Consider the following 24,921-nt stretch of genomic DNA (forward strand, 5'->3'; position numbering starts at 1 on the left):
ACTTAAATTAAGGATTTAAGGAAAATTAAATCACACGCAATTTAAAACGTAAAAAGAAAGGTAACTTTTTTTTAAAAATTATCTATAAATGTGAATTGATTACAAAATAATATGACTATGAATGAAAGAATTAACATGACATAAATACTACGTCAATGAATTGGATTTAACTAAAAAATTTAATACGAAATATATTTATCACGAAATTAGTAAATGGTAATCAAGCTGAATAATTAACAGAAATAATTTAATAGATTCAAGAACACGTCGTGTACATGGCTTGGAGTAATCGAATGCCTAACTACACAATCAAGTAGTATATAAAAAAACTTATAAGTGAAAAAAAATTTCCATGAATGCAACAAATTTAATCAAAGGACAATTCCGCAAACTTGTAGAGTTATTGTATGGAAACAGTACTATGGAATAGTTTGGCATAAAAACTAAAAATCTCACACTATAAAGGATATTGATTTGAAATTCTAGTATCACAAGACAGTGCCAGAAAAAAAATGGACCACCCAAAATAATGTTTAAATTCCATGGAAAAAATAACTCTTACTATTTAAAATATTTAGTTATTATTATTATTTTTTTTTTTTTTGATATTAGTCGAACAAAATTTGAATGGCAAAATACAAAATTTGAACGAAATTGGACAATAGTTCAAGAGAAATCTAGTTTTAAAAATACAACTTATAAATACGAAAAAGTAACGAAAAGTAAAGAAATAATTTACAACAAGTTATATATTCTACATGAAATTATCTTTAGATAAACGAATTTTATAATTGTGCGCACAAATTTATCAATTCGCTTTAAAAGTTCAAGATAAATGGCAAAATGCGCAAAAAGTTAAATTAACATTAAGGAGTTAAAACTTTGGAGCCTATTTCCCAGTTTGCTGTTACTCCTATATTTAGGTCAAAAATCCAAATCCGTGGAAAAAATCTTTATTCAGACAAAGTACGTTTTTGTGAGAGTTTTCATAACTTATAGTATCGTCTGCACAAATTAATTAGCATATTTGAAGTCATTCCGTCGAACCATTAATTATTTTACATTATTTATAAAAATCTATTTAAAATTAAGCAGGAAATTTTTTATAAAGCAGTAAAATTTTCTGAAATCTTCTCGATCATACTTCGAATGAACCAAAATTTTGGGTATAATTTCGAATTTAAGATGAAATTTTAATTTAATGTCACCTCGAATCATCTAATATCTAAAATCCTGCCGTATCGAATTAAAGAGTGTTCATTGCATTTTTTTTAATAAGTATAAATGCATTAACATTCATACTAGATATAAATGTTATTTACTTTAGTAAAAACACTTTTTTTCCTCTTTTTTTTAATACATCCACACATTACAAGACAATCCACACAGCCTTTTACGAAAAGAAATACACATAAAATGCTTCATAACAAAGAAAATAATTCACGAAGCAACTGCGATAGAATAAAAGCTTCTATTGAAATCGGGCGATTATTCTCGGAGCAGGAGTGAGAATTATGATAAGTCAAAAAACCGAGTTACTAGTTCCTTTATTTTCATTTGGCATGGCGCCCACCAAGTAACGGGAATTCATTTTTTTGCAAGTCGTCAGCAAAATGCCAAAAATAATCTGAACTTACAGAAAGTATCACGAACTATATCGACGTGGATCTGCAATACAAGATGGGGGGTAGGAATCTTACTATATATGAAATTCTTATGATGGTGTCTCAGTTTTCCATTGTTGTCAATACATTTTTATTGGCTGGAAAAATCACATGGTAGGATCCAATTTTCCCACATAAATTTTCATTTTGGTTAGGTAGTCATCAGCATAAGTCATAAAGTTATTATGAATATTTTTGTTTCCCTAATTTAAAGGTTAAAATGACCTGTACTGTTATTTTTACGTTTTGAGTTTTGTTTGATTTCTAAACTAAGAGTTAAGGAGGATTGTTTTGATTCTTAGAATAATGTAATTCTACGTTACATTTTAAGATGCTAAAACTATTTAAATCGGTGTCCGATCTAATTAACCGTTTTACAATAATTATTTTTTGGTGCAAATTATTTTAATATAGTTGAAGTATCAGCAGCCTACAACTCAACTCTACGATAGTTGTATATTTTGATAAGGTATGTTGTAATTCGAATTTTGATTAGGCTTCCAAAATTAGCGGACGCCACTTGTCAAAAGATTCGAAATAAATACTACGGAATTTTATAAAAGGAAAACGCTTTAATTACGATATTTACAATAATTTTGGAACCCTAATCAATCAAAATTCGAATGACAACATATCTTATCAAAATATACAACTATCGTAGAGTTGAGTTGTAGGCTGCTGATACTTCAAAAAAACAGACTATCATAAATTACGGTTAAAGAGATTCGTTAAATGATTTAGAACTTAACTTTCAGCTTCATGCACAAAGTTAAGTTCTAAATGCAAAAATTGCATTTAAAATGAATGTTCATGAATGCAAAAATTGCATTTAAAATATACTAGTCCGTTCGGTAAGTAAAAATATTAAATGACAGTTGTGAATTAGTTGAATAATTTCAACTATTTTATGCCAAGAAACAGCTATCATTGCGGAGCAATCATCGGGGTTGATGAGCTTCAGCGAACAGGGAGCTTAGCCCCCTAGCAATATATAAAAATCGAAATTCCAAACTATCGACTCGTTTGGAAGTTTTCGGAACATGTAACTATTGCGCAATTTTTTATTTCAATATTGACTTAAGTCACAATATCGATTTATTTATATATAGTTTATTTGAGTAGCTTTACACTAACGGATATTACGAGAAAACATACATTACCCAGCTGCGGTAATAAAATTGAACAAAAAAATCAAACCAGCAGATAAACAACGATAAGGGGAATTTTGTGACTATTTAAGGAAATTTATTTTATCATGCTTCTCTTCTTTAATAAAATACTTTGATTTTTTCCCCCAGGTTGCTGAGCAACGGATTCGGAGCAACTCCTGAAACACCGTAGAGACCTCCCATGAGAGCGTAACATTTAAATAAAAGGGGAAAAAAAGTGAATCAAGTCAAAGGCGGAGTTATCTAATATTTACATCGCCCATTTTATATTCATTATTTTCTTTCTTTCTAAAGCTTCTATAATATATATTTGTAATAAAGCTTATATACTTTTTTCTAAAGAGCGAAAATTCAATTTACAAAGCGTTTTTAAAACAGAAAAAATTATGTGAACTCAATAAAGATGGATTCGAGTTTATGAATAATTCGCAATTTTGGTATATTTTTATGAGCAAGAGTACATTTGCAAATATGAAAAGAAAGAAAAAACTTCTTTTTTTTTTAACCAAACTATATTTTCCCCCCGTTCACATTTGAACTATTTTCGAAATTAACGTAGAGAGCGTAAGGTAAGATAAACAAAACTTAAAAACTATCAAGCATGACTAATTATAACTAACTCACAAATGTCATTAAAATTGCATATTATCTATACATTAGTGAGAGCCGTGATGGCTCAGGAGATACAGCGTTCGTCTTCCAACGAGGTGAACAAGGTTCGAAACCCAGCGATGGCTGGTCAATACGAATGCTGCATCCGGCTTTCACCCACCACAGTGCTGACATAAATATTTTCAGCGGTAGACGGATCATGGATTAGAATGCTGGTTAGTTCCATAAAAAAGTCCGCTACGAAAGCAAATTTCTCCCAATACTTGCTCCAAGAGTTCCCTTGTCTTCTGAATTGGGTTCAAAATTACAGGGCTACGTAGTTGAACATAAGTAGTCGTAAACCCAAAGAATTGGGTCGGCTGTTCAACGACGGTTATAAAATATATATTAGACAGCAATGCATAGTATGGTCGATTCCGGCTTTTATATCACTTTCAAACTCTACCATTTAATCCCATTCTTATAGTATAACTTATACAAATCTCTCCAGAAGTCAATAAATATCTATAAATACTACTTAACCATCAAATAATCACACTCAAAAACAAAACAAAAAAATTTAAAGAAAAACCATTAATCTAAGAAATTAATCTAAACGATTTCAAAACCACATAAAAATCTGATAAAACTTCATAACATATGTAATTACAAAAATAAACAAATAAACAGCTGTAAGGCATATTTATTAACTAACACAAAAGTAATAAAATCCTATTTATTATCTATTATTTAACTGTAAACTGTATGGACGTCTCGTTAGTACGTGATTCCAATTTTAATGAATGGACGCCTCGGCGTCATGAGTGCACCTCGCCATTCCATTTCAATATCAGCAAGTGGACAAAGTGCCTAGTAAGTGGATTCATTAAAATCAGAAAACACATGGAAAGTATGCCCACACGTGTCAGGGAAAAAGATCAGTTAATTGATAGATGCCCACATATCCTTCCTCATGTTTGTCCAAAATATGAATTATACTGACCTGAATTGGCCATGATTTCAGAGCGATACTGTAGGAAAACACCTGACGCAAGGATGTACGCATTTAAGATGGGTATAATAAATGAATCCTAATTTTTTCATTTGAATATTCATACTACCCTCAAAAATAACATTACAATTACGATTTATACACTTCAACATGGTTGAAAACACGTTTTTTTTAAAAATACCACAAAAGAATGAGTTGCAAGTCCAATTGAAAGAAAGACACTCTTAATTTACAAGTAAATAAAGTTGAAATTTTTTTTAAAAACAAGTTTTTGTTGTTGTTGTTCTTTCCCGGGGGAACGTTACAGATTTAAGAGTCCTCTTCCCTTCCATCTCGGATTTTAGGTTAAATTTTTATTTTTTAATTATAGGAAAAAATTTAATAGTAAAATATCCGTTTTAAAAAAAAGTAACGCTTCGCTTTATTAAACAGGAAGAAATAGTACTCAGTAACTTTTAGAACTTCCAATAATTTTTTTCACAAAAATGTAAAGAAATAAAATAATACTGTTATTCATTTTGAATTCGTTATTTGAAACTGAACATTCGCTTTTGCATAGATTTTTTTTTTCAATTAATTTTTTTATTTAAACGTAAAAAATATGATATGAAACAGGCAAACGAATATTGTCTCAAATACCTTTCTGAAAATACGGATGGTAGAATTGTACAGATATAATTTTGTTAGAAGTGATTCGTTGAAATTCTACAAGTCCAAGCGTCAAAATTCTTCTGTTTGAACGACATTATATTTTTCAAGATTTAAAAAATAATGGAGTAAAATAAATAGCAATTGCCACTTTATAGTGAAAATAAAAATAACTAAGATTAAAAGATTATTTGACATTTCCCCCCTTCCGACGAACTCGATGAAAGAAACCTAAGGTATTAGCGTGCACTAAAGATATAAAGACAGTACCTAGTCCCCTATATTAGTCCCTGGTGTGCACTAACGAGGCGTTGCAATTTTTAATTCCCCACAGAAGACACAATTTCTCAGTGAGCTCGCTTTTTTGAGATGGAGCTAATTGACAAAAAAAAGAAAAACAAATCTAGTAATCAGGCAGCAATAGGGGTTATGGGGGAATCTCATTCTCCAAATTTCAATTAATTACGGTATTTCACATCACTTATTATTAAAATATAATGCAATATACGTAAATTAAATTTAATTAAATATTTCTTTAACAATTATAAAAACGGAGATACATTAAAAAACTAAGCCTTGTACTGAATGAAGACAATACTCTTATTGTTCTCTATATCGATGAATGAACAGATTTACCAATTATACAATCTTATTTATCCTGAATTATTAAAAACATTAGAATTATTATTTTGCATCAAAAGTTATAAAATATTGGCCTCGGTTGTTACGAAATTTTTTTTTTCAGACTAGTAACAAGAAATAAAATAAATAAACAAAACTAAAATGCAAAGGAAGGGCAAGATGCTATTTTCAAGGTTACAAAACGTGGTTAGTTATTAAAAAGAAAAAAAAAAACTTTCAAGGGAAACATTTTTTAAACATTGTTCCAATATCGAAAACTAACAAAATTAGAAGACAAAATAAAAAATATTATTTTCTTTTTCACTAAAAATAACAACATTACCAGAATCCACCTCCAAGTTAACAGGTTCGTTGAAATCAATATCATCGGAGTCTTCCACATCCTTGTACTCCACTTGATACAGAGGTTTTCTTTCAGGGCTGTGCTCGAAATGACGGAAAACACCACCACAGAACAAAAAACGTCGAAATACTTCTAGCATGCCTCATTGGAACATAACGGCGTGCGAGGATCAAAAAAAAGCTCCAGAGTAAACACAGTGGCACACACACACCAAGAAAAAAACATAACTCATGCCCCTTCCCTTCCACTAAATCAATCCGGTTTTCTGGTTTGGCTCGATTTCTCAAGCAGCTGGAAGTACGTATAGACACAGTCGACGTAATGCAACTGTTTTACTTTTTATTTTTTTAAAATTAATCCTTAGGAAAATCGCCAACAGTGCGGACGCCAAATAAACATTGAGCTAATGAAGAGAATAAAGAGAGTAAAAAAAAAAAAAATTATAATTCATTAGGTGGAAAAAAAGGGTCAGGGCTGCTAAGTTATGAAAGAACATCGGTGTTCGATGAATGTTTAGAATGGAAATTGGGCTCTTCTTCACGGCTAAAACTTTCTTTTCGTAATATCGTCTCGGACCTACGGAGACGAAGGATTATGAATCGTTCATAAACAACCCTAATGCATGAATCACAATAAATCTACATATTAAATACAGTGAACTAGATTATTAATTAAATCCATAACATCATATTAAAATTTCAGACGTTGACAAACCAATTAAACATTTACAGCATAATGTTCGTCCACTGGGCGAAATAAGAAAGCTACAATAGCCCTAGATATGATATGTATGTATATTAATTTCCGGAACAGCTGCACTTGTCAATATCATCGCAAATTGAATTTTTTTCTTTCTTTTAAATCGATGATTTTTTGTAGATTTTATTGTAACTTTTGGTCAAAAGGATGAAAATGAAGGGAAATCTATTACAAATCCTCCAATTAAAACATCTTCATCGTATAGTTTGGCAGAGCCAGACTAAGTTTAAAACAGAGCAATATAATAACAATGATCAAAAATTTAAAAAAAATAATAAATAAAAAAGGTAAAAATTCTCATAAAAACTAAATGGCTTTATCCATTTAAAGAAAAATCTACTACTACTCTTAAAATACTGTTCTATGGATAAGTCAATTTCTTTAACTGATATCTATTGTTTTCTCTTCAAACAATTTATGTTTCTGTTGACTTGATACGACATAATCAAGGCAAGAAAAGAAAACTAAATGGCGGGATGAAAACAACACGGTAGTCGTGGAACCTTCATTTTTTATCTGGAAAAGTTGCAGCAGTCTAGTGGAGAAGCCAATTTAGTTATTTAAGAGCACAAAAGCCATAAATCCAATTTAGAAATAAAGTGCCAAACAAACAAATCCATGTCACATTTTATTCCCATTCCTTACAAATCCGGATTTGGATGCATAGATTTAAGAACACAAATCTAATAAATCGGCGTACAGAGTCCAATAAAATTCAGCAAACAGTACGATACAAATCGTCATTAATATAAAAATGGTATTTCGCAAAGTAAGCATTTTTGAAGGTAAGAACAAAAAGCATGTTTTATGCATGAAAAAAGAAAAGAAAAGAAAACAAAGCGCAGAGATGGTAAAGCGGTCCCTTTTCGATGAATAACGGGTGTTGACCTATCACTATGTCTTCATCAGTGTTATAGGGCGGAACAAGTGCAGAGCCATGTCTCCAGAATCACGTAATGGGTTAAATATTTCATTAGCAGAATTAACACGACACCCCATTCCAAAATGACTCAGTAAGTTGTGCAGTTTGAATGGAAGTATAATACACAAAATCAGAATGTGGAGTTCGATGTATAACAATTTTAACTTAGGGTTATCGTGCAATATATATATTCCTTTTGCCAAATATTTTAATAAAGAATAATTTAAAATCGTGTTTTTTACTATACATTATTCAGAAAGTTTTTACACATATTTGCTAAGTTCTAAAACTTTTTAATTTATGCTCTGAAAAAGAAATAGAAAAGCGAAACTTGACGAATTGAAACTAGTTTACCCTATACAGAACTATAAGTTTTATATTGCTGATTTTTTCAAAATTGTATTCCGGAAAGTTTAATTCGTCATTTTTAAAACACTTTTTTTTTCCCTTCACGAAATGAGAACTTTGTTTATTTCGTTTTTGCTGTACCGCAGCATTTTAACGGAGCGTTTCTTATTGACTTAATTCTTTATTTGTAATTTTTTCTCTATATGGTAGAGAGATAACAGGTAAAAGTGTGATTCTCAACGTCAAAGTTCCATTTCAAAACTAAGAAGAAAAAAAATCTGTTTCAATTTTGCTTTTTTATTAACTTTTCCTTTTATCAGCGTTTTTATTGTCCTACTATGACACAGCGTTTTTAAAGAGTGTTTCTAATACACGTTATTCTTTTGGGGTCCTTTTTTTGTTGAAAATACGGCAATGTGAAAAAGTTAAATTGAGATTTTTAATGTTTAAATTTTTATTTTAAACATTAAGAGCTACTTTGTTTTGGTCTCGATCAAGATTTTTCTTTTCTTAAAAACATTCGTTTTTAATATGACGCGGCACTTAGGAAGATTTCTATTAGACTATATTCACTTTCTTTTTTTGTTTTCAAAGTACAGCAATTGGAAAACTGAGAGGTTCAGCTTTAAAAAAATTTTTGTCTTGCATTTGTACGCAATCTTTTTTATAAGAATCTTTCTGATAGCACTGAATATTATTTTAAGTATGTAAAGTTTTGTACTAAAAAACTAAGAGGATATTTTTTTATCCATCTATTTTTTTCCAGCTTTACCATTAAAGTTTTGTTTAAAATAGGCTGCTACTCAGTCTTTTTAAAATTTTGTTTCAAATATTTATAATTATCTTAATATCTAATTATATATGTATATATTCAGCCGAATATTCGGTACTTCGGCCAAATCACTATTCGTTACATCCCTAGCAAAAGCCCCGAAGCAAGACAAGTACTACAGATCATAGCAGAATCCGCAAATTTAATCATTTATCGACTATTTAACCTTTCATGGAGCTATCTTCTCAAACTATATTAGAATATTTTTTGCGGACTGAGATTAATTTATAAAAAGAAATTCATTTAGTCTACTTCCTAAAATTAATTTGATTTTTAAGACCTTTTTTGGGGAGGGGAAAATAACAGATTAATAAATTTGTTAATGGGTTAAATTAGATATTAAATGAATGCTTAACGCACAAGAGAAAATAGCATCCCAGGGTCAACATCTCTTCTTGACCCCATGCTAACCTTTACTGTTACTCAGATTTATGTAAAGTTGATTCTAAACTTTTTTTTAATAAATATTAAAAAAGAACACCATTTAAAAATTAACCAGTGCGAAATAATAAATTAATACTTCCCACGGTCTCATAAGGGTTAAGAGCCACATTTGACCCTCATGTCAAACGTTTTGCAACAATATTGTACTTGATTGTTTTTGTCACCAACATTTAATATCAATACATCATTATTCATATTAAGCCCAGCATCAAAGTGTGAATTAAATATTATGTTTGTTACATTTTCCTTTCCCTTGTTACTTTTTCTACCATTTCCATGCTAAAATACTAAGATTAGTAACTAAAATTCATGACTAATAATATTAATTAATATTAATAACTATATAAAAATAAACTGAAAAATGCTTAAAGAATACATAATGAAAATATACGTAATTAATTAAAATTTTTACACGATAATTACCATTTTTTAAAATTCAAAAGAATAATAACAATTTAAGATACGATATTTATAACATCAAAAATTGGTAATTACTTAGCACAAAAGAAACTTTTTCATAACCTCATCGATAAATATTTTTTAATTGGATTAGAATTCATGACTCTCAAAACATTAAATATAACCAAATTAGGTATAGGTATAAAAGGCATCTCCAAATCACAAGTTTGTATTCTCGGTGCAACTCTGAAGACTACGGAATTTTATAGCTTGCATGTTTAGATATATTTCTACAATAAATGGTTTATTAAAAAAATTATAATAAAATAAATAATAAAATTTTAACATTTTTAGACCACACTCACATTTAAAAATTTTTACAGTTCAATCAATATGCATTTCTTAAAAAAATCAATATAAGAGCATGATACTATATTTTTCTAATAAAAGGATGTATATAAACTGTTACCATTAATATTGAAAATGTAGATTTTGAACAAAATCAATCATAAGACTAGAAGAAAAATGTTTTGAATTTTAGGCATCCATTTTGTGCTGATCCAGAAAGCAAATATGTCAAAAACCATAACCTCCCCCCCCCCTACCAAACAAAAACATGAAAAAACTCCATGTATATGGTTTTTAAAAGAAGAAAGTTACATACTCCAGTTAAATTGTGATGTTTGTAATCTTAAAGACAAATAGAAATTTCTATTCCCTATCTTTCAACTGAATAAAAATGGTACAATTAGATATAATTCATTTATATGCTACCATAAATTATTGAAATCAAAAGAATGCCAACAATCACATAGTCGCTTAGGCGAATATCCAAATTATTTATTACATCCGTTTTGATATTAATTTATTTGTTGACATTATTATATTTATTCGATATTTTAGTATTTGCTGAGGATAGATTAGACGAAACATCAGTGTCCGGAGTGGAGTAACGGTGAAATGTATGCTGGGCAGTGACTCTTGGCTTTAAAAAAACACTGATGTAGGGCATTCCATGGAAATGTATACCAAGCAGTGGCACTTAACAAGACTTAGTATATATATAGTCCAAATTGCAACAACAAACAGTGCAAATTATGCATGCTATTTTTTTTTCCATTCAAAATATATTTGCAAAAATATCAAACTTTACACAGATATTCATTCAAATTATATATTTAAAATCTATTCATTTAAAAATTCATTCATTTATTACAATTCATATTTATAAAATTTCAAATAATCATTGGTATTACATATTAAGAAAATATTCAAAACAGTCATTTAAATTATATATTTAGTGATTATTCATTTCAAACATTCATTCAAATTATATATTCATTTCAAACTTCATTCACCAGTATATATTAAATAATGGTAAATAATTAGGGAAAAAAAACTTTTATTTATAGTAAATAAATATTCAATATTTACAGCCTTCTCCAGATTTTAACAAATTTAATTATAAATTTCCAAGCATGTATAAATATTTAAAAATTTTAATTTTAATAATGTTGATATGCATCCTTGTTTCATTATGTTTTTTTTTCATTTTGGTTATTAAAATTTTTTAAGTTTTACAATATTACAGTTAAATTAAATATTTAAGTAGATAATTTTTTTTTTATCAAGTATTAATATAACTTTAAAATTATCTTCAATATAATTAATCACAACAGCATTAATAATTTTCAGGAATTAACCTTAATTAACTACACAGATGTTTAATAAATTATATTTAGTGAGTAAAACGAATAATAAAATCATTAACTGATATATCTATTTATAATTCATTACTTATACATTATATAAATAAAATTTTATACATTATTAACTAATATTGCAAGAAGGACACATATTACTTTTAACTAAAGTTTTTATGGAAATGTAAATAAATTCAGATATATCTAAATTTAGATAAACAGAACATTTCTAGATTTAAGGATTCTAGATTCTATACCTAAATGTTAAAGAAAGTGTGCTGTTTTTAATTAAAATCAGAATACAAGAATGTTACAAATTTATCAAATTCCATTAATATTACTCAGTTCTAGGAATATTTTCCTTATTAAAACCAAGAGACATAGTATAAAAGTGATTCTCAAAACAAATTCCAGAATATCACTCTTATAATGCAATATTAAGCTTCAGATAACAATTGTTATGAATAAAAAACTTCAAAAAAATTAATCATTAAAAATTATACAAGTCATTATAAATGATTACCATACTCATATTCCAACTTTTTCTTAATGCATTTTTCTAAATTTTTGGGCTATATACTATTAACATTTTAATTTAACAGTACATACTATTTCTTGTGTCTTAAATAAAATAATAAAATACTCGTCAGATAATTGAATAAAACTATCCATAATTTAAAAATAAAATAATGTCAATGTAAAATAATAAACAAAATAATAAATGTCACAAGTAATTGTGTTAACATAATTATAAAAATATAACTTATAATTACCTGAACTGCTCATAATTTAGAAAACTAATAAATGTTAAATGCAATGTAGATAATTATACATTTTCAATTAATTACTTCAAACAATCACAACTTAAAAAACTTAGTAAAACTGTATAACACATAATATATTTTAAACTAAACTTGACATTCAATTAGCAACTTCAATAACTTATTTAAACTTAAAGAAAAATTTACCTTAACAAAAATAAAATCGGATGCGGACGCTACAATATTCGAAAACAAATATATCACATTACATTTTTTTACGATCATGCCATTACAACTACATAAAGAAGTAATAAAACGATCCTGTTATGAGGCGTTTCCAACTGCAACAAAAAATTTACCACAAAACTTCACAACTTTTAGTCGATGCATAAAATATCTTTGTTAATATAAAGGCAAAAGTTCAATGATAAGAGTTTTATCAAAAAAAAATTTTTCATCATTTTGAGAACGCCGTGTCAAGTGTCCCATTCAAATAGAGGGAACAAAAGCACCCTATTGAAAGGATGATTTTACTCTTTCTTAATATTTATAAAATTGTAACATATAAATAAGGTGTTAACTTACGATACAGTGATTATACAGAATAAAGTAGATTAATACTGTAAATCCAACAAAAAGTGACAAGTTTTGATCAAGTATTATAAAATTCTATCCCCACATGATCACGAATCTAAACATTAGATGCATACGATAACAGGGTTGCAAGAAGTTGATGAGAAGTTTCTAAAACAAACACTATTGGAGATTCTATGCCAAACCCGTTCCTTGGCGACACTTTTTTAAGAATATTTTCCTCTCTGTATTTGTTACGATTTTTATTTTTTATTATTTAATAAGATTATTCAAAATTTTAAGTGAATTATCTAAATTTATCAACAACAAAAAAAAAGAAGAAAGGAAAATGGAAGAAAAGTTATAAGATAAGAATTTGTGTAAAAAATAAAAAAAAGTTTTATCTGAACAAAAAACACACAAAGTAACAAATCAAAGTAAACTAAAAGGTTGAATAAAACTGCAAAAATTTTTCAAATAAACTTCTGTTAAATTCCCGACTACTATTTATCAATTTGCATTTTTTTTCCTTTTTTTTTTCAATATTAATTTTAAGTCTTATTATATTTTTACTTTTCTGTTACTAATATTAACTCTGATATTATTTTTCCGATTTTTATTTAAAAACTAAAAATATCATTTTTTAATTAATTTTGTTTATTTGGGCTTCTATAAAAAAAAAAGAAAAAAAAAAGAACCTATTACTAAATCACAGAAACAGTTTTTTTCGTGTAACAATATTGCTAAATTCTTTAAATAATTAATATTGTGACAAAAAAATTATTTCAGAGTTTCTTATCTGCACTATTTAATGGCCAGAACATTTATTGCACAGCATTTCCTTTTAAAAATATCAAAAGAAATGATGATTATAAAAATTGTACATGAATAATTTTAAAGACAGGAATGAAATTCTAAAAGTTCAATAAAAGTTTCTAAATGCGAAATCTTGCCAAATCTAGCAAGACCTTCCTTATGTTTTGTTTTCTTTCTTCCTCAGACGCTTCCAACAGAGGGCAGCACTTAATGCAAGACATATGTCTGTCTGGCACTCTGATCAATGGTTTGAAAACATCCATGGAATTAATGTCAACAAAGATACTTAAATAAAAAAAAGTAGCCAGCAGGTTCTTAACGTTTTTTGATTTAAAGAGGAGGGGGAAAAAGAAACAAAAATTTTCTGATTTATTCTACTCAGTCAATAAATTATAAATATACAGTAGGAAACTTTTCCATATTTCCATTATATAATTTTCAAAGTTGAAGGCATTTTTTTAAAGTTTAAACAAACTACTTTCCATGGTATTTAATTTTTCCACTCCAATTCTTATTCATTTTATTAATAATACTTTTAAAATTTTTATTGATGCAGTTAAGATATTCTAGATAAATTTAAAACTGAATACATTTTCAAATTAATTTTTTCACCTTCCTTCCTGTCTACACGATATTTCTTTTTTTTTTCTTTCTTTTTTTTTTTTTGTGTAAGAAATTTTTTTTATAAGAAACTTTATGATACAAAATAAAACTTAACTCATTTTGTATAAAAGTTATGTTCAGAAAATAGAATTCCATTATTCGTATTTTTTCACTTTTTTTAAAGTTATTTTTTTTAAATTCATGACAAATATTTACAGTAATTTATCTCTAAGCACATAATTTCTGAGGGTCCCATGATGTCCAGAAAAAAAATTCTTACATTCAGCTATTGAAAATTATTGAACAGATTTATAGGATAGATGACACAATATGTTGGGCGCTGGCTGGATATCAGTAACATCACTATACCAATAGGTTCTTTTGGTTGTAAAGCAAGTGTTCCCAATTTTTTTTAAACATAAATCCTAAATCAGATGGAATAGAATCAGAATCCCGAATCACGTATTTACTTCGAAATTAACATCTTTAGTTCTTATTCAATATTCTTCATAACATAAAAGGCGACAAAAATTTTGATTGTTGAAATGGGAGGAATAAGTTAAATTAATGCTTAATTAGAATGATAATCTAGAAATTTAAATTGCATGGATTATAAGATGTAATTTAAAATGGGATTTATAAACAAATCTATATTATCATTTTCTAGTACATGATAAACAATTAATACCCATGTCACAATTTTTTTTCCCAGTAATCATTCATATATTACATATAAAATATTACTGAATAAAAAATCATAAATATATTAGGGAAAAAATTTTTTTTTCTTCCGTTGCATGAGGTTTTTGAACGAAACTTGGATATTATCACGTCGCTGATTATATAACTGCAATCGTTTTCGCACTCTAAACGACAATTTTTTTTAAAACTTAATATTTTGTCTAAATGCAGTTAAAAACGCTACAAATAACAGAAGGTCAAGTAAATGTTGCGACAAACATTACTTGATCGTTACGTTAATCGGACACATCATCAGGATTAAAAGTACATTGGAACTTGATAGGAACCCATGCATGAGAAATGTCGCCATAACCAGCTAGGAAAGCTTCCATATTGACTTGTTCAGATGCACACGAAGAAATAGTTCATAATAGGGAAGGGCTCCAAGCCGCGTACGACGACATTTCCGGGCATAGGTTTTTATGCAATTTTAATCTTGATGATGTACCCTAACTCCCCTAGAAGTTTGTCGCAACATTTACGCGACCTACTGTTAACGTTTTCTGCAACCTCCTGTCCTGTATAACGTTTTTAAACCTGTACATTTTACCAAAAAAATGTACTTAAAATGTCATTAAAAAAAATCTGCAGTTTTGGGACAAGAAATCCCTACACTCGAATTAGGCAATATCTAGTATTAGTATAAAAAAAATTTGCTCCCCAGAAAATTATGACGACACCAAGTGCAAGTATTACCAAGAAAAAGAACTTCCAAAAACCGTTTTCATAAATAAAATAAATAAATAATTTGGAATGCAATGCAAAAATTTAACAAATTCTTACAATGATATTAACTACGATATTCGTCGGGTACAAATTAATTCATAAAATATTAAACTAAAAAATTTTTTTAGCAGAACATATCGGAAAATTTTCCTTGCTTCAGAGTTGAATTTGAATGTAAAAAAGACACACATGATACTTGCTGCCATTAAATAAATTTAAAAGAAAAGTTTTCTGTGTCGAAAAAATAATTCGTCTGAACTTTTTCTTTTTAACCCCTTAACTTGTGCGCTGGAGTTAATTCGAGCGCGCTAAACAGGCCAAACAGTGCACACTCGAGGTAATTCGAGCGGGGCTGATATAATTTTTCACACTGATTTTTGATCACGCTGATTTTTTTTCATATAATCGAGAATTGAAAATAACAATTTGTGTTTTAATATAAGGTGTGTTTTTTTACACTTAAAAAAAAAAAAGAATTTTTTGGCCGGTTTTTTTCAAAAAATCTGTGCGTTTAGGGGTTAAACCGTCCCTAAATAGGAACGGAGGGCACTATAGGGATATCTAGTCGAAACTTAGAATAATAATAAAAATTAATCATTCAATTTTTTATTTATCCTTTCGACTTTAGCCTGAAAGATTTTTCTTTTGAGTTGTTTATGTATAAAAAAAAAACTATCATATTTATTTATTTTATTATTCTTAAATATGGGGCCGTTCAAAAAGTACGTACACAAAAATGGAGAAATTTTAAACCCCTCCCCCCCCTTCGTACATTACCGTACATAAGGTCTTACTCCCCCCCCTTGGAGTACGTACATTTTATTAGTCTACCCCCCTTTTTCATAAAAATTAAAATAATTATGTTTTAAATAAAATTAAATATTTACTTAGGGAGGGTGTAGGATAAAGTCAAATTTAAATATGGTGTATGTTTATAAAGTACGTACTTTGTATAATACCTCCCCCCCTCCCCCATCGTACAAAACCGTACATAATAGCAAATCCCCTCCACCCCCTTCGGGATGTACGTACTTTTTGAACGGCCCCTATATTAAAAAATAATAACAGAAATAAACCAGCCTTTTTTCTAACTCTGAAATGAAATCTTTTTATAAATATGATTTAAAAAAAAAGTTTATGGAACTGATAGATGAGTATATTGTGATACAAGATTTATATTTATCAAGGCCTCGAAAATATCGAATGGGCACAATCAGTGCTGACTAAAATAACAATTACGGTCTGCGGGGGAGTGAAAAACAGATAAACAGACATTAGCTATCTTTTAATAATCGTGTTACACAACACAACAAGACGAATTAGAATTTAAATATTTTTGAACAAATTAAAGTTGAAAAAAGTTTTATTCCTAACACTAATATAATGCAAAAATTGAGACATTAGAGCTCACGATTTTTTATATATAAGGGGAGAACACAGTTTAATTTTGATTCATAATGTTCATGACAAATCTAATCCTATCTGTTAATAATGTGTGCCATGAGGAAATTAAAAAAATATTTTTTTTCGAAAATCTCCAAACCCCCAAAATAAAAAATTCAAAATAACGCTTTTGTTTTTAAGGCTAAATAAAAAAAAAAAAATTTTTTCTTTGCATATTTTAAAAATAAAGAATTTTATATTTTCGTCGTTGAACCGCAGACCCATTTTTTGTGTTTACGACTACTCCTGTTCAACTCTGTAGCCTTTTATTTTTGAACCCAATCCAGAAGACAAGGGAACTCCTGGATAAAGTATTGAGAGAAATTTGCCTTTGTGGAGGACTTTTTAATGGAACTAACCCTCATTTGCGCTACACGGAGAGGAAAACCTCTCACGATCAGCCTAACGGCAAGGGGACTCGAACCCATGGTCTGTCAACCACTGAGGATACTTTACGTCAGCACCGTGGTCGGTGCGCACCGGGTGTGGAATTCGTATCGACCAGCCATAGTTGGGATTCGAACTCAGTTCACCTCATTGGAAGGCGAACGCTCGGTTCCCTGAATCACCATGAAAACGATTTTGCCGCATAAATACACTTCAATTGGTAAAACGTATTTTTTTTTATAAGCCAAATAGTTTCTTCTCTAATGTTAGCTTAAGTGTATTATTTCTCGAAAGTTATTAAATTGATTACTTCTAATTGAATTAACTTCGTAAGGGACTGGAAGGAGAACGAAGCGCTTCCCAAAGCCCGCATGCTCTGAGTTTCTTCGTACTATGAAATATGAGAGTGAGGAAATATGAGAATACCGAACTGAGATCATCTTGAGCCGCTAGAGTCCGAAAGGCTCATTTCATATGTGATATCGTGGTGAGCCGTGAAGGGAGAATAGTGCGATCACATAAATTTGATCCCGGTCTTGAAAGGGTTTAAAATAAAAAAAACACTATTGAAATTAATACTAATTACCTCGAAAACTGCTCATTAATAGTTTGAAAGTAATCATCAGTAGCTCATTAATAGTAACTGAAAAGTAGTTTTTTTCTATAATTTTGCTCTTTTAAAAATTATTCTTGCACTTTTATAACAATATTAGTAAAACGTTGATTATCCTTTGGAGCCATTATTTAATTTTGTTCAAAATGGAATTGTAATTCGAAATTAAATCTTTAACGCAACAGATAAAATTATTTATGAGCATAATTAATTAAAACTAATAATTCTACTTTAGCAATAGAAATTCAATTTGAGATCCAGTTAAATTGCGTCAAATACATATATGTCTACTTTATATCGGAGATAAAGGTAAATTTTCTATTCAATATCATGCCTTTAAAATATTGGAAAAGAGATAGGACGGTTTTGTGAAAAATAACTGTTTTTGATACTTTTGAATCAATCAAAACAATTTTGAAGAATTTAATCAGAAATCACCACATTATTAATTCATGGTCTAAAATCAGGCCACAAAAATATGGACAACATTTTATAATCCAGCCCCCACAAAAACTGAAATAAAACCATTACAGTTAACTTCCTCCAACAACTAAAAAATAAAATTTCATTTTAGAAAACTCATTTTGCAACAGTTGCTCGGTGATAAATTGAGAGAGAAAAATTTAATTTATTTTCCATTTTCCAGAGAAGAAAAAAAAATTTCAAATAAGTTTCTCTCCTTCCCAAAATTCATTCTGTAACCTAACAGAAATGAAAAAAATGCAGGAAATGTACAGGAGCCGCTCACTTTCAGAATTGTATTTTGTTCATGAATTTTTTTTTTCACGCACCGTTTAATTCGAAATGCTTTCTTTCAAACGAAATATTTGGGTCAGAAATTCAACTCATCAAAATAGATCTTCTCACTTGAAGGAAATAATATTTTTATACAATAATTGAATTTGGAATAATCCGGAAAATAATTAAAATTATAGAAGGAAATAATAACTATAACAAGGAAATAGTATTTAATATGGTTTGTAGTTAGTAGTGAAAAATAACAATGCTTTAATTCTGTATTGTTCAGAGAGCTAAATTAATTATGATATCAAAATTTTCGTCTTACTTTGCAACGATTTTATAAAAACGCATGTTATTACAAACAATAGAACATTGACTTTTCTGTTCAGAAAAATAGTTTATTACAATAATTTATAACAATACAAATAAGTATCAAAATTGCTTGACAAATTCGACACTAATGAATTTTTGGAAGATTATTATATCTGAATTTAATAACCAGAATCTTTTCAGGATTAATTTGGGCACAAATTATTTTATTGTAAAAACAAAGCCTTCACAAATCAGAGATATTGCACAGCTATCAGGGGTCTGTCTAGGTTTTTCTGAGAGGTACCTATTTTGTGAAAATTTAGACATAATTTGTGAAAAATTAAAAATTATACTAAAAAATCAACACAAAAATATGGATTTATCGTTTCTTAAGGGATACAAAAATAAAAATTTAAGAGAAAGTATTTTGTGAAACTACCGTTTTTCCTAAAATTGAATTTGTGAAATTACCGTTTTTCCTAAAGTTGAATTTGTGAAGGTACCGCTAAACGGTAGTAAATTCGGCCTGGACAGACCCCTGGCTATTTAGTAAGATTAAAGACACCGAAACCTACTATAGAGGAAGCAAAAGGTGACCTTAGTCACCGCTCTCAATGCATAAATATTTAAAATTCTTGTCGACAATAGCAAGATATATGAACATGAAGTCGCCACTGATTAATAATTATAGCAGAAAAAATAAAAATAAAAAAAATAAAAATAAATTTTTTTCACACATCAGCGTTGAGAAGACTGGGATTAAATACATCAAAACCAGTTTACTTGCGGAAAGAAATTCGATGGTGTTTCTAATCATCGTTTTTTGTCTCATTTGACTCTGTCTGAATTATACAAGCCTCGAAGTTTTTAGTCTCAGTGTCCTCAATAGTGATCCGTGAAATTTAATTTTAATTTTTTGGATTTAACGCTTTTGATTTTTTACTTGCTTAAATATGATTGCTCAAAATTTATAAATTACTGTGAATATAAAAATATCCTCAATAGCGATTTTGATTATAGGAAAATTCTAATCAATTTTTGTCTTTTTAATAATTATCTTTACTATGAAAAAAAAAATTTCAGATTGATAAAGGTGAAATTGCATGAAACACACACACACATATATATATATGAATGACACTTTTTAAATACCACTCATAATTAGAAATTTCTTAATTTCTGGACTTGGGAACTCTGAAGCTAGGTCCTTTATAACTTGTCTTCAAACTTAAATTTGTTAGGATGTGAATGTCTTTTACCTTTTTATGAATACCACAAGGATCTAATTATTTATCACTCTTAGATAACTTCTTTTTACACTATTATGAAAAAAATTTATCTTCAATTTTTAAAATTATACAACTTTTTTTAAAATAATATTTACCACGAGGAATTAATCTTGCTTCGTAATCATAACGATAATATTAATTTTAATTTTTTGGATTTGAGTATTAAAAAAGAAGAGAATATCTGCATTGTTGATTTATATGACAAAACATATTATTTTAAATTTAATATAAACAGACTAATTACATGGAATTTTAATGTTTCTAAAAACATTTATTTTATTTACATACCATTTTTATTCAAATGAATAGAATGAAAACAAATTTCTTATTTATCGAAAAAACAAATGGACGAACTCTTCAAAATTTAAAAAAAACTATGGATATCCAACTAATGTAATTAAATGCTCTATTAAATCATTGAGTGAATTGTATGTTATAATTTAAAATGTCTTTGTTAACTAAATTTAAATTTTTTCCATGTGCAGATCCAATTCGGGCAAATCCGTTGCTAACTATCTAATTAAGATTTTTTTAAATTTTTTATTAAGTGTTAGTAAGTTTTCTAAAAATAACGAACATAAAAAACTTTAAAATTCAGCCTTATTGATTATAAACTTTTAATTATCCAGTATAATATTATTACCTTGCGAACATCCAAATTTGGGCTAACAAAGACTGCTTTTGTACTTCAGTTCAGTAACAATGCGATGTAAGTTGATTTCATTATCTTCCATTTACACTTCTATTTTCAAATTTTATAATCTGGAAAACTTGCTACAAAAACATTTTAAATTCGCAAATCGTTTTATACGTTAGAGTTTTATTCTGTATTTTCTTTATTTTAATTTTGCATTTTTTGTTTTATTTCACATTTTTTGCTTTAAAAATCATATTTTCGTTTAGTTTCTTGGTGCTCCTCAGACTATTACATTGATGTATATTTTGTTTTGGCGATACTAATACAATATTAGAAAGCACTATTTTCGGATACAATTGTGTGAGCTAATCACAAGATTATATCTTTTCCTCATTTTGTTTTTTCTTTAATATTTTTTAAAAAAATTTTAGAATAATTTTTCTTTTCCCTTAAAAAAAAACTTACATATTTTTCCATGTTTTCTCTATATTTTGCAGTCATTTTATGAGATCTATGTACTTGCAGCTTATGAGCAGTAGATAACACTCTTATTTTTCTTAATTGTCTTCCTTCGTTAATCCCTCTTGTTTATCCTTTTTGTCTTTATAGCGTTATTACATATCAGGGGTCTGTCCAGACTTTTTGTGAAAGGTCCGTTTTTCGCGAAATTGTGAAAAAATTACCCACATTCTTTCAACCAGGGTCCGCTTTTATGAATTTGTGCAAATAGGGTCCGGTTATTGAAAAGAACTTTTTCAAGGAGTTTTTAAATTGTAAAAAAGATACAATATTATGCTCGGCACTGTAAAATTATAATAAAAAAATTTAATTTTCAAAAATAAACAGCAATTGGTGCTTCTAAATTAGAGATGCAACATACAAATATTTGGTAGTTAGCCTATACTGCTGAACGCAGAATATTCATTTCGGACGAATAATGGAAGAATCTTCTGCCGAAGACAAAACTTAAGGGGTCTCACGACCCTTCGACAGACAAAAATCATGAATAAATCGACAACATTTGAAATTGCTGTAATTTCTAAACTAAAGCAAGTGGCATTTTGAAATTTGAACTGATGAAAATAAACATTTGAAGCAATAATTTGATATCTTTAAAATAATCAAACATGGTATATATTTTCTGCAAATTTAAAAAATGCAAGCAGGAAATTTCAAAAATTTGAAAAACATGGATATTGCGGTGCGCATGATGACAAGCTAAGTTTCAATGCAAATTTAATACATCAGTTCTACAATAATGAACAAATGTTATATCTAGAAGTTATACATCATTCTGCAACATTTGTTTCAAAAATAATATATTTAAAAAAATTAAAACTTCAAAAAAATGAAATTTTTCAAAAATTTTTTATTAAAAATATCCTAAAATTTTTTCAAAATGGGGAATAATTAAATATTGATGTATAAGTTGTTCAATAGGTTAATATAAAGTTGTGTACAAAATTTCATGAAAATACATTAAATAGTTTTCAAGAAATCATGCGCGCAAGCTCAAAATTTCACTTTTGAGAAAAATCAAGTTAAAGACAAAAATTACTCTAAAAATTGTGAATTATATTAAAATTCATGTTAAAAACTTCCACAGGCATAGCTTTCACCCTCTTTTTGTATAAGTTGCTCATTTTGAGCTGCAGTTTTCAGTTTTTTGGCCTTACGTGCTTCATAGCTAGCTGAAGATGCTCGTTTTTCAGCAACGTTAATACGAGTGATGTTCTGCATCTGACAACTTAGCATCATTTTACTGCTTGTTTTAAGTTCGAGAGCATGACACAAAGAGATAATCATTCTTGGACCATCATTAAACTCACATGTTGCCATGTATGTAGCTATTTTAGCTATTGTTATGCCAGAACCAATGGTTTTTGGACTGAATCGCCATATCATTGAGTTTAACGACTCATTAGCGTTTTGGGTTTTTCCACCTAAGCACCGTCTTAGAAGTTTCACATCTGACAAATCTTTAAAGACAGGTCTAATCTCCTCCATTACAGCTTTTGGCAAATTGTTTTTGTGTGTGAAAGTATTTAAACAATTCGCATGTAAAGCAACATTATATTTGCACCAGCTTTCTGGGCCCTGAGGACAAAACCAATGCATTGGTTCTACATCAGTACTACAAGTATGTGTCCACACAGCCCAAATTGCTTTACGCATATCAGAGACACTATTTGAATTCCCTCTAATTGCATTTCCATAAAATAGGGTCAATTTTTTTATTACTGCATCCGTTAAACGGCCTTTTCCGCCAATTGTTTTTTTATCAGACAATTTTCTATTGCCTAGTGTGGCCTTCAACTTTCGCAGCCTTGTCCCCATTCTTTTCTGAATGTGTCCCACACATTCAATTTTTTCAAGACTTTGATTTGGACCATATGGGTTTTCTTTGCTAACTGCAGTGAATGTCTTACAATCCCCATCACCGATATATTGATTATAAATCAGGCCTCCTTCAGTTTCTGAACGTTTAAACATCTTAATCATGCCAGAAACTTCCATTAGGCCTGCTGATCCATCATGATTTTTTTTGCATACACTCTTATGTTTAGCATACCAAAGTTTATATTTTGCTCCAAACTTAGGACCTTTATAGCTGTCGCAAGCTTTGCAAAAGGATGACATTATTTCAACGTCGAGCACTTTTCTTGACTCACCTCCAATTAAAGTACAAACTCCAATAAGTGAAGAATGACCTCGTGTCTTCCACGTTCCATCTCCACTTACAGCTATCAAACCATCACTTTTAGCTTTTTCATCTACAGCAGCTTGTTTCATGGAATTTTCAGCTAGAGAGTAGCATGCATTACCTAGTGTTTTGTTTATGCTGTCATAGGCATTTTGTGTCACAGGATCTGGTAAATTCATCACTATACAAAACTTCTGAAGAGATGATAAACCACACCCAATGTACCGCATGGCTAATACTGAGCGTCGGTTAATATCAGGAACATTATTATTTTTACCAATGAGCGAACATGATCTCATTTTAGTTTTGGAATCACAATTTTTACAAGCAATATTAAAAGTAGAAGAAAGTCCAGAAGTTGAAACTTCTTTCATTTTTACTTCACCACTGCAACGTTTACAACAAAGATTTTCCTCTAAAGTTTGAAACAAAATTGATATGTCAATCAGTCTATATCCAAGGAAATCAGATTTAGTGCAGTCATAATTTAAAAACGAACTATCTGCTCCTAATTTTTTTGCTGATGCACTTATATTCTGACTAACAGTCTCAAAAGTAAACTTCTTTGCTCCATTGTTTACTCTTTTCAAATACTTATTTCCCTGGAACCTCTTTTTCTTAGGGCGCTGTCCAGACCTCATTTTCTTTTTAGAATTTGCGATGAAAAAGATGTCAAACGTTTTTAGCAGACGATAAAAAGTAATATAAAATATGCCGAATAAAGGCCTGTTTAGACGATCCAATTTCTTGGACAGAGATTGATTGATATTGATGGAAACTTGTTTTGCTTTGAGCTTTGATCGTGTAAACAAACATCCAAGAACTTGGTCCAACTTCTTGGACGATAGTAGAGCATGTTCTACTTTCCATCCAAGTTTTTTCTCCCTTAACCAATCAGCGTCTTAGGTTTTGTGACGTCAACAAGCTGGCAGCAAATTATGTCATTTTGTTGTGGGTTTTCATAAATTTTAGTCCAAATAAATTGATCTGTTGAGGTTTATTTGTATTATTATGATTTTATATGAATTTATTTAGTAATTTTAAACTTATGTAAGTATTATTTTATAATGTTGAATATGAACAATGCGCATGCGCAAGT

General features: G+C 28.9%; 1 protein-coding gene across 15 annotated transcripts in view; it reads right to left on the reverse strand.

Annotated features, from left to right (window-relative positions):
- Positions 1-24,921, reverse strand: part of LOC107450753 (membrane-associated guanylate kinase, WW and PDZ domain-containing protein 1) — a 92,788-nt gene that overhangs the window by 39,809 nt on the left and 28,058 nt on the right. For 3 of the 15 annotated variants that reach the window (XM_071178973.1, XM_071178969.1, XM_043053004.2), the window contains exon 1: positions 12,445-12,620. The exons of 5 other annotated variants lie outside the window; for them this stretch is intronic. Coding sequence is in view for 3 of the 10 variants with exons in the window: in XM_071178963.1 (XP_071035064.1) it covers positions 6,049-6,208 (160 nt within the window). In the remaining 7 variants the exon portion in view is untranslated. Of the gene's footprint in view, positions 1-6,048; positions 6,319-12,444; positions 12,621-12,822; positions 12,989-24,921 lie in introns of those variants that run through there. 7 more of the 15 variants (XM_071178963.1, XM_043052999.2, XM_071178967.1 and 4 more) reach the window with 6 other exon arrangements.

Source organism: Parasteatoda tepidariorum, chromosome 3 (genome assembly GCF_043381705.1).
Source record: "Parasteatoda tepidariorum isolate YZ-2023 chromosome 3, CAS_Ptep_4.0, whole genome shotgun sequence".
Taxonomy (NCBI): Eukaryota; Metazoa; Arthropoda; class Arachnida; order Araneae; family Theridiidae; genus Parasteatoda; species Parasteatoda tepidariorum.